Source organism: Camelina sativa, chromosome 13 (genome assembly GCF_000633955.1).
Source record: "Camelina sativa cultivar DH55 chromosome 13, Cs, whole genome shotgun sequence".
NCBI classification, from domain to species: domain Eukaryota; kingdom Viridiplantae; phylum Streptophyta; class Magnoliopsida; order Brassicales; family Brassicaceae; genus Camelina; species Camelina sativa.
The window spans coordinates 18,946,253-18,958,104 of NC_025697.1; the positions used below are offsets into that span (position 1 = coordinate 18,946,253).

An 11,852-nucleotide genomic window follows, 5' to 3' on the forward strand; every position below is an offset into this window, starting at 1 on the left:
TATTAATGCACGCATGGATACAATTCTTAACAAATTATAATGTAATCACTATATAAGAATAGTCGATAAATATAACAATTCAAAGTTTTTTTCTACTATTAATAAGTTTTTTACATGATAAGTTTTGGTTATATGAAACATTTTTTTATTGGTTATTTTTTTTAAGAAGCATATAAATACTTTATTTTCTTATTAGTTAAAATTAAAATTATTTTTAAATTAAATTTTTAATACAAAGTGAATAATCTAACATACAATTTGCAAAGAATCACGTGCCAAAAAAATGTATAACAAAAAAGAACTTAATCAGTCCAAGAATGGTTAGTATCATTTATTATTCTTATTCCCTGTAAAATAACTTTAAGATTGGTTAAAACTTATGTAAAATCTAAATACTACACATATATAAATCTAAAATATTTGATTTCATAAACTATTTGGGCACCCAAAAAATACTCATCAACTTTGAAATTAATTAAGCACAACAATAAGTATATTTACATAGCTTTTTTTTACCTATTGAACATATGCAAAATTAAATACAAAATCTCATTTTCTCTCTCTAAACGAATATTTTTATGCTAGAAGAGAAACAAAACAAATGTTAAAAAGTACTAAATGATCTATAATGTCCGTTTGTTACAAAAGAAAGCAATGTATCTCAATCTATATATTAAAAATTTGAACTTCGTAATAATCTAATTTTAAATATTAAATTTATTTTGGTAAAAATAATTCGTATATAATACTTACTAGTTTTATATTGTAGTTAAGGTTTTTAAAACAAATTGGAACTATAGAAAAATCTTCTCATCATGCCTAGTATGTGTGTTTAATGTGTACGAGTTTTATTCAGATATAAAATTACTAGATAACAACCAGCACCATGTGCGGAGTAAAATAATTATTAAATAATTTGTTTGTGTAGTATTTATTTTTCAATTTTATTTGAATATACAGTTTTTTGTATAATAGTAAAGATTTAACCGTATGAATTATTACAATATCAGTTTTATATTATCATGCCATATACACCAAAAGTTCTTAAAATTCATTTATTTTTTATAAAAATATAGTTGAGGGATACATTTGAGATAGAAATATAATATAAAATTTAATTTTAGTTGTTATTTACTTTTTGGAAAATACAATGGTATATAGATGTAAATATTATTAAAAACTGAGGGCAAATTAAAAAATAATTTGTCGAACTCTCTAGCCACAACACATAAACTTTTCTCAAAAAATATTTTTCTATTAATATAAGAATGCAAATGTATTTATATGGTCCCGTGTCGAAAGATTCCAAAGGTGATCATGAGAATCGAGATGATTGTGAGAAGAGAGACAATAATATAAAACTAGATAACAACCAGCACCATGTGCAGAGTAAAACAATTATTAAATAATTTGTTTGTGTAATAAATATTTTTTAATTTTATTTGAATATATAATTTTTTTATATAATAGTAAATATTTAACCGTATGAATTATTATAATATCAGTTTTATATTATCACACCATATGAACCAAGAGTTCTTAAAATTCATTTTATTTTTTATAAAAATATAGTTAAGGTATACATTTAAGTTAGAAATATAATATAAAAATTTAATTTTAGTTGTTATTTACTTTTTGGAAAATATAATAGTATATAGATGTAAATATTATTAAAAACTGAGGACAAATTAAAAAATATTGTGTCAAACTCTCTAACCACAACAAATAATTTTTTTTCAAAAAATATTTTTTTATTATTATATAAAATGCAAATGTATTTATATTGTCCGATGTCGATAGAGCCCAAAGGTAATCCTGAGAAGAGAGACGAGCATTAGGAGGAAGAGAGCAAATATGATGTAAACATTTCGGAAAAGGAAGATGAGAAAACAAATTGTAAAAGCTGAATTCTGACTATGATTTGTAGAATGCGAATGTATTTATACTGCTCTTTTCCTCTGTTTCTTGGCTTTTATATTTCAACAATAATCACTTAAAAAGTATTAAATTAATTTACATCTTGGCTTTATATTTTTGTCCAAAAAAAATTAAAAAGTATTAAATTAATTTACATCTTGTCTTTATATTTTTGTACAAAAAAATATGTTTACATCTAGATAACTAATACGTCGTCCGTCTCTTCTTTCTCCTCTTCTTTGTTCCCTGACTAGGTTGAAGCTTTGTACTCGTTGACTGTTGTTTTCCATTTTTACTTTTATGGGGTTTTTATTTATTTCTAAGGACTTGAATATTGGACATGATATAATTTATTGATATTTAAAGAATAATTATAGTTGGATACAGTGAGCTAAGACAAAGTCAATATTTTCTCATCAATGTGATAAAACCGTTGAAGTTAATTTTCTAAGTTAGAAAATCTTTATCTGAATTTTATCTTATTATTAAGAATTCATTGTCTGAATTTCAAAATCCCTGCAATATACTTTAGATTTAAATGTAATAATTTACTCATGAAATATCAAGATATTTCTTTCGATTGGCTTAATATACATTGAAGATTTTAAAAGCTATTGAGTTTAAATAACACTAAGTTGTAATGAAGTATTTGAAATTCTAATTGAATGACACTAAGGGGGATTGTGATTAATGTAGAATTATGATGATTATAATGATTGCAGAGTTTAATTTTTTTTAGAGAGTTTAAGAAAGATTTCACTTGTATTTTCTGGAGAGAAGATCGACCACCTTACCATTTACTATCTTGAAAGTCCTTAAAAATTGTTTCAAATGAACAAAAACGTTTTATAGTCAATCAATCAATAACTTATATATAATTTGAGGAACTATTGGTGTCCTCTTGGAGGAGTGATGTGACGACTCCAGTGGCTTTGAATGCTTTTAGGGATGCTTTGAAGAAATGAATAAGGAAGTGTTTGGAGATGTTAATAGGCGTAAGGAGGAGTTATTGACTGAGGTTAAGCGAGTACATGATGAGTTAGATCAGTACCAAACAGATGATCTTTTGCGAAGGGAAGTGGATTACTAAGGGGGATCGAAATACCCAATTTTTTCATATATCAACAGTGATTTGAAGGCGTAGGAATCGCATTGAATCTTTGAAGGGTGATTATGGTAGATGGATAACAGATCAGCAGGAGTTGGAGCAGCTTGCTATGCAGTATTACCAGAGGCTTTATTCTATGGAGGACCTGGAGGAGCGGGTGGAGGGACTCCCACGAGAAGGGTTTCAGAAATTAACTGATGGGGAGACACGGGGGTTGTGCAGACCGATTGGTGGGTCTGAAGTTAAGGTTGCCTTAAGGAGTATGGGACAGTTTAAAGCCCCTGATCCAGACGGCTTCCAACCAGTATTCTATCAGCAGAATTGGGAGGTTGTTGGGGAGTCTGTGATGCGGTTTGTGATACAATTTTTTGAAACAGGGGAACTCCCACCAGGAACAAATGATGCCCTCCTGGTTTTGATTGGTAAAGTGGATAAACCGGATAGGATAACACAGTTTAGGCCGATTAGCTTGTGCAATGTCCTGTTTAAAGTAATCACGAAGGTGATGGTGTTACGGCTAAAAGGGTTGATGTGTAAGCTGATTGGTCCTGCACAAGCTAGCTTCATACCTGGGAGGTTGAGTTTAGATAATATAGTAGTGGTGCAGGAGACTGTCCACTCTATGAAGCGCAAAAAAAGAAGGAAAGGGTGGATGCTTCTGAAGTTGGATTTGGAAAAAGCTTACGACCGCTTCAGATGGGATTTTCTGGAGGACACGCTTCAAGCTGCTGGTTTGTCGGAGGTCTGGGTTAGATGGACTATGCAGTGTGTTACGGGGCCTATGATGCATGTACTCTGGAATGGGAACAGACAGAGGGGTTTAAGGCGTCTAGAGGTTTGAGACAAGGTGACCCCTTGTCACCATACCTGTTTGTTTTATGCTTGGAGCAGTTGTGTCATCAGATTGACAAGGCTACAGCTCGAAAGGAGTGGAAACCAATCCGTTTGTCGCAGGGTGGTCCCTTCTTGTCTAATATTTGCTTCGCTGACGATCTGATATTGTTTGCTGAAGCTTCGGTTGCACAAATTCGGGTAATAAGACGAGTGCTGGAGAAGTTTTGTTGTGCTTCGGGACAGAAAGTGAGTCTTGAGAAATCGAAGATCTTTTTCTCCACTAATGTGACTCGAGAGCTAGCCACACGTATTAGTAATGAGAGTGGCTTCAGGTTGACAACAGAGTTAGGAAAGTATTTGGGAATGCCAATTTTACAGAAGAGGATGAACAAAGAGACCTTCAATGAGGTCTTAGCACGGGTATCGTCAAAACTGACTGGGTGGAAAAGTCAGTGTCTAAGTTTTGCTGGGAGGATGACACTTACAAAAGCAGGTTTAACCTCCATTCCTGTTTACATTATGAGCATGATTGCTCTGCCTAAGTCCCTGTTAAATGAACTTGAGAAGGTATCTCGTTTGTTTCTCTGGGGTGCACACGAGAAAAAAAAAGAAACAACACCTTATAGCTTGGGAACGTGTTTGTTTACCTAAGCAGGAGGGTGGACTTGGTATTAGACGGGCATGGGAGATGAACCTTGCGTTATTGGCAAAAGTGGGTTGGCGCATATTGCATGATAAAGAGAGTCTATGGGCTCCTATGGTGCGAAGTAAGTATAAAGTGGGAGATATTCAGAATTTGGATTGGTTGGTTCCTAAAAGTACTTGGTCCTCGACCTGGCGTTGTGTGGGGCTGAGTATGCGAGAGGTTGTTGTTTTGGGGCTGCGTTGGGTGATTGGAAATGGTCGTGATGTTAGATTTTGGGAGGATAGGTGGCTGCTACAAAGGCCACTTGCAGAGTATTTAGTGACACATTTACCGGAAGAGAAACAAAATGAGCATGTTCGTGACTTGTGGAGGGATGGAGTTGGTTGGATTCTAGATCAGATTGTTCCTTATGTGTCTCAAGAGGTCTGTTTACAGCTTTACTCGGTGGTACTGGATAATGTTACTAGAGTTTAGGATAGATTGTCGTGGGGGGGAGACGAGTGACGGGTTATTCTCTGTTACCTCAGCCTATCATTTGATAACTCGGTCAGGTTGTCAGGGGGTTAACATGAGTATGTTTTGGTCACGAATATGGAGTGTTCAAGTTCCACAGCGAATAAGGACCTTCTTGTGGTTAGTGGGGGCAGCATGCTGTCATGACCAATGCAGAGCGTTTTCGGCGGCATCTTTGTGACTCTGCTACCTGTGTTGTGTGTAAAGGAGGGGATGAGACTCTCATTCACCTGCTGAGAGATTGTCCCGCGATGGCGGGGGTGTGGAGAAGGTTGGTTCCAGTGAGGAAACATACACGGTTCTTTACTTTGTCTTTATTGGAATGGTTATATGCAAACTTAAGCAGTGAGCATTATGTCATGGATTTGCCTTGGTCGATTCTATTTGGGATAGCAGTCTCGTGGGGGTGGAAATGGAGATGCGGGAATGTGTTTGGTACAAATGGGAAGTGTCGGGATAGGGTCAAATTTCTCAAGGATATAGCGAAGTAGGTTGTTGAGGCTAATACTTCTATACAGAGGCAAGGCGCTGGGATTGTGAGAGCGGAACGGTTGATTGCTTGGGTTCCTCCAAGGGAGGGTTGGATGAAGGTTAACACGGATGGTGCTTCTCGGGGCAATCAGGGATTGGCCACAGCTGGTGAGGTTTTGTGAGATGATATTGGTAGTTGGGTTTGTGGTTTTGCTTTACATATTGGGATATGTACGACAGCTCTGGCAGAATTATGGGGTGTCTACTATGGCTTACGAATAGCATGGGAGAGACGGGTCCGACGTTTGGAGTTGGAGGTGGATTCAAAAGAGGTGGTGGATTTTCTTGTGACAGGGATCAGTGAGGCTCATCCGCTGCCGTTCCTGGTACGGCTGTGCCATGACTTCATCTCACGTGACTGGATTGTCCGTGTTACTCACACGTATAGGGAGGCTAATCGTCTTGCAGACGGATTAGCAAACTATGCCTTTTCTTTGCCCTTAGGGTTTCATCCGTTTGGTACTGTTCCGAGTGGTATGGAGCTGATTCTTTCGGAGGACGCTCGGGGAGTTGCAGTCCCACGTCGTGTCTGTCTTTAGTTTATGTTTTGTTCAATAAGGGGGACCTAGTCCCCTTCCCTCACCAAATATATATATATATATATATAATTTGAAAGTTAGTTCAAGTATTTTTTTTTATTTTTTAATCCAGTAACGCATGATTTTGAATGAATTTCTAAAATGATAAATTCAATAACACATCACTTTTAATGAATTTAAGCAACTTTTTATTATTGAACCAATAACATATAATTTTAATATAAATTTTATAAGTCAAGATTGATTACCAATAAAATTTTCAAAAGTTATACCTTTTTAAAAAACACAAAAGGATGATATTTAAATTTCTTTAATTTTTTAAAAAAAGAATTCCTTACTTGAACAAAAAAAACATGGAAATCTTCTCAAATCCTGTAAAATCATTAAAAACAAATCCTCATAAATGTTTTCAATAATATTAGATTTTCAAATCACTAATTCAACAACAATGAATTTTATTAAACTTTTTAAAATCTTTAATTGAATAACATATAATTTAAATTTTAGATCAATCATTTAAAATATTACATTCAAATAATGTACATCTCCTTAGTTTTTTTTAGACAGGTCAGAAATTACCGGTCAATTCAAGGAGCTTTGGGTAAAACCGTAAAAGTTACCAATCCGAACCATACTCGGTAGATAACTAGTTCTTAACCAGTTCTATGATCGATTATTCAAACCGACCCTAACTACATCTAAACCGAATTTCTATCATAACCAAATTGTTCCTAAACCGTTTTAATACCCGAAGTTCCAAAACTCGAAATATGGGGAAATATGTGAACCGGACCGAACCTGATTGATACCTGAATGTGGTTTAGATTTAACCTGATTGATTGATACCTGAATGCGAGTCCCCTAATTCCTAAACTTAAAAGCATCTCATGTGAGATTGATACAATCACACGTGCAGATGAGAACTTGTCACGTGCGGGAACCAAGTAGGTCTCATCCTCACCCCTCACGCTCCTTCTTTGGCTTTTGAGTTTTGTGGATGATTAAAAATGAAAATTACCGCCTTTATTAAAAAATTTCTAGGGTTTACAAAATTTTTCTCTCTCTCTCTCTCTCGCTACTTAAATCTCTTCTTCCCCGTCAACGATACGATATCCAGAGACGCCGGCGGTTATATAAATCGTCGGATCTCTGTGGATTCTTCAGCCGACAAGTTTCCGGTTTCTAATTTGTATGGTGTGAGAGTAAAAGAGAGAGAGAGAGAGAGAGAGAGAGAGAGAGAGAGAGAGTAATTAGGGTTTTTGGGGTTGTTTGCTTCGATGGACGAGACATTACTTGACGATATAATACGGCGGCTTTTAGCGACGAATAATGGAAGAACGGTGAAGCAAGCACAGATAACTGAGGCGGAGATACGGCAGCTATGTTTGGCTTCCAAAGAGGTTTTCCTCAGCCAGCCTAATCTCCTTGAGCTTGAGGCTCCTATCAAGATTTGCGGTATATTATCATGACTTCGTTTTTGGGTTGTGGGTTTTTGAAAAAATGTGATTTTTTTTTCATGTAATGTTTGGCTTTGTAAGTACTGTTGTTGGAGAAGCTTAGCTTTGTGAGCTTTAGGCTTTACTTTGAAATGATTTGAATATGTGTATGTTGTAAGTTAGTTCATTGCTCTTGCTGTTGAGAAAGGACCTGTTAGCTATATGATGCATAACCTGAAATTAGAATCTCTCCTGACATGTGACTATAAGGAAGAGCAGAACTTTTCATTTGATAGCCAATAGTTTTGTTTACTAGTGTCTGAATTTGGTGTATGATAATTATCTTCCACTGTGCTTACATTAAAATTTAAACAACACTCTCTGCTGCTATGAACTTTATGGTTTATAATTGTTTGAAGATTTTAAGTTTATATGTTGATGAGCAGGAGATGTTCATGGGCAGTTTCCAGACCTCTTGCGATTGTTTGAGTATGGTGGCTATCCGCCAGCAGCAAATTACTTGTTTCTTGGGGATTATGTTGATCGTGGTAAGCAGAGCATTGAGACGATTTGCCTTCTTCTTGCCTATAAGGTCAAATACAAGTTCAACTTCTTTCTTCTCAGAGGCAATCACGAATGTGCGTCAATCAACCGTGTGTACGGATTTTATGATGAATGCAAAAGAAGATATAATGTCCGCCTTTGGAAAACTTTCACTGAGTGCTTCAACTGTCTTCCTGTTTCTGCTCTCATTGATGATAAGATTCTCTGCATGCATGGTGGACTATCGCCTGATATTAAGAGCTTAGATGATATCAAGAGAATTCCTCGTCCTATTGATGTTCCTGATCAGGGAATTCTTTGTGATCTGTTATGGGCTGATCCTGACGGAGAGATTCAAGGCTGGGGGGAGAATGACAGAGGTGTCTCATATACATTTGGGGCTGATAAAGTTGCTGAGTTTCTTCAAACTCATGACCTTGATCTTGTATGCCGAGCTCATCAGGTAAAGCTAATCCACAAACAAGTTAGTCATTAAGTTTGAATAGAAAATGCTTGTAATGTTTAGGTGATATTGAGTATTTTAGGGGGGTGTTCTGGAATTCATTCATCCCTAGGGTTCTCTCAGAAAGCATAAATCAGTTGTCAAACCATATCAAATATATGATATAACTGCTGATATTAGGACACCTTTAGATTCATGGACAGTCTCGTTAGCGCAACGGTTTGTAATTTGTTCAGCAAATCATATTTTTTTCACATACTGATTGTGCAGGTTGTAGAAGATGGATATGAGTTCTTTGCAAAGAGACAACTGGTGACAATATTCTCTGCACCCAATTACTGTGGCGAGTTTGACAATGCTGGCGCAATGATGAGTGTTGATGATAGCTTAACATGTTCATTCCAAATCCTTAAGGCATCTGAGAAGAAAGGAAGATTTGGATTCAACAACAATGTTCCTAGACCAGGAACCCCACCTCATAAGGTAATCTATATACTATCTCCCTCGTTATAGATCCACTTTGGTTGATCGATTTTTTCAATAGAGATATCAGGTTGATATGTTAATTTTTTCTTCAGGGTGGAAAAGGTGGTTAAGTCATCATCATATTAATGTGGGAATCAATTAAAGAGTGAAGCCAATGGGTTCGAAGATTGCAACAGTTTGTTTGTTAGATTGTTTTTTGTTTGGTTGAGGCAACAGTTTGTTTTGTTTAGATTGTTTTGTAATATTGTGGAAAATGTACACAGCATTTTTCAACTGAAGAAAGTTGGGTTTATACATCTAACCTTTTAGACCACAATGCAAGAATTTTGATAAGTCTCTCGATGAAAGAAAAATGTACCAATACAACAAACTTGCGAGATTAGTTTTCTAATACAAATTCAAAGTATGGGAACGTTCTTTGAGACCACAACGCAAGAATGGAGCGACAAATTCAAGCAAAAGACAAAAGAAACCTTAACAGTTCAAAAGATTTGTCATAATTTTTTTGACAAAAACTAGAAAAGAAGATTATAAAAAGATCAATACTCCCACTTCTTGAGCTCCATGCCATCTGGTGGAGTGCTTTCCACTTTCTTAGTCCCAACTTCTTTCCAGTTTGTCGACAGTACCGTCCCGTTCGACTCAGCCTGTCAAACACAAAAACCACCCGAGCAGGCAGGCATATCATCAGTCAAAAGCAAAGGAGAAAGTTATTAAACCAAAAAAGTAAGGACCAAAGATTAGATTTGCTCACAAATGATTTGTTCATGGCTCGCCTCATGTCCTCATCCGCACTTGAGTATATGTCGCTGAAAAATTTGTTCATAGCTGCATCTCCATCAAGCTTCTCATCCTTCTCCTGCAAAATTCAAAAGTGATAAGCAGAAAGAATAAAGTAAAGCAAAGCATCTAGAGTTAAGAGACGGACCTGTTTCTTCACTTCAGCTTCCAGCTTGTCCCAGTCTTTTGCTGGCTTAGAAGATGGGTACACTGGTCTCTGCGCCACTGCTGCATATTTACACATAATTAAACGAGATAAGAGACTATTTTCAGTTTTGTTTAAGGTTATACAATAGTGGTTAAGAATAAATAAATTAAACGCTAGGAATGGTATGTTCTGAGATGAACCTGATGAGACATTGGGTTTGGGCAGAACACCTTGCCCTTTGCCATATTCAAGGGAAGCCCACGTGATTATCTCTGCTTTTGCAAGACGGATCTCAACTTTGGTTGACAATACTTCGTATCTGCACTTCTCTGGGATGATCTGAATAATTAAATGAAGAAAGATTTAGTAAAGCGCATATGAAATGACCACAAGACATCATTTGTCAAATTAACATACCTTCCCGAATAATCTCGGCTGAAGATGATAAGCTTCCTCACCAGCAACATCAATTACAACACTCAGCTGCACACATAAAAGTCCAGATAAATATCTCAAGTCAATACAGAGAGTGAGATTACAAGAGATAGGTTCAGTTAAAACTTTAAAAGTAATGAATTCATCTAATTGCAGGATACTCACAATCTGCTCACCAAACTCGACAGTTACTTTCTCCTTTGGTATTCCTTTAGCAAATATTGTCACAACCGCTTCCTCTGGCTTCTGGTAAAACTCATGTCTGTAGAGACATAAAGATATGAGTACATAGTGATTCTCAAAAATTAAATTAAGAATTTACGTGTTCAATAACTAGACTACCTGAACATGGGCTTGGCAGGTGCTGCAGGAGTTGGAACAGGAGGAGCATCAGCTTCTGTAGNTGATAAGCAGAAAGAATAAAGTAAAGCAAAGCATCTAGAGTTAAGAGACGGACCTGTTTCTTCACTTCAGCTTCCAGCTTGTCCCAGTCTTTTGCTGGCTTAGAAGATGGGTACACTGGTCTCTGCGCCACTGCTGCATATTTACACATAAAATTAAACGAGATGAGAGACTGTTTTCAGTTTTGTTCAAGGTTTTACAATTGTGGTTCAGAATAAATAAAAGTAAACGATAGGAATGGTATCTTCTGAGATGAACCTGATGAGACATTGGGTTTGGGCAGAACACCTTGCCCTTTGCCATATTCAAGGGAAGCCCACGTGATTATCTCTGCTTTTGCAAGACGGATCTCAACTTTGGTTGACAACACTTCGTATCTGCACTTCTCTGGTATGATCTGAATAATTAAATGAAGAAAGATTTAGTAAAGAGCATATGTAAACACCACAAAAATTCATTTGTCAAATTAATATACCTTCCCGAACAATCTCGGCTGAAGATGATAAGCTTCCTCTCCAGCAACATCAATTACAACACTCAGCTGCACAAAAAAAAGTCCAGATAAATATCTCAAGTCAATACAGAGAGTGAGATTACAAGAGATAGGTTCAGTTAAAACTTTAAAAGTAATGAATTCATCTAATTGCAGGATACTCACAATCTGCTCACCAAACTCGACAGTTACTTTCTCCTTTGGTATTCCTTTAGCAAATATTGTCACAACCGCTTCCTCTGGCTTCTGGTAAAACTCATGTCTGTAGAGACATAAAGATATGAGTACATAGTGATTCTCAAAAATTAAATTAAGAATTTACGTGTTCAATAACTAGACTACCTGAACATGGGCTTGGCAGGTGCTGCAGGAGTTGGAACAGGAGGAGCATCAGCTTCTGTAGCTAGTGGTGTTGAAGAGCCTGAAGGCAAACTCGGTGGCACTGGTTGAACCAAATCCTTCTCTTCTTCTGAACACGGATAGAAAGACTATTATTATAAACCTAAACTCAGGAGAACACAAAAATCGTTAAGTACTTAAATTCTTAAGCTGTGGAACATACCTGCAATGCGAAGATC

At 36.1% G+C, this 11,852-nt stretch overlaps 2 protein-coding genes across 2 annotated transcripts in view; one reads left to right on the forward strand and one right to left on the reverse strand.

Moving 5' to 3' along the window:
• Positions 7,109 to 9,312, forward strand: LOC104737123 (serine/threonine-protein phosphatase PP1 isozyme 6-like). The gene is made up of 4 exons (XM_010457229.2): positions 7,109 to 7,543; positions 7,971 to 8,530; positions 8,801 to 9,013; positions 9,109 to 9,312. Exons 1-4 carry the CDS (start codon positions 7,366 to 7,368, stop codon positions 9,124 to 9,126), a joined length of 969 nt encoding a protein of 322 aa, XP_010455531.1. The 5' UTR covers positions 7,109 to 7,365; the 3' UTR covers positions 9,127 to 9,312.
• Positions 9,359 to 11,852, reverse strand: part of LOC104738374 (protein SGT1 homolog B-like) — a gene marked incomplete in the record, with an annotated part of 3,194 nt that continues 700 nt past the window's right edge. The window contains 6 exon segments of the mRNA XM_019235020.1: positions 9,359 to 9,663; positions 9,771 to 9,875; positions 9,945 to 10,024; positions 10,145 to 10,283; positions 10,362 to 10,427; positions 11,440 to 11,536. Coding sequence (XP_019090565.1) covers positions 9,556 to 9,663; positions 9,771 to 9,875; positions 9,945 to 10,024; positions 10,145 to 10,283; positions 10,362 to 10,427; positions 11,440 to 11,536 — 595 coding nt within the window.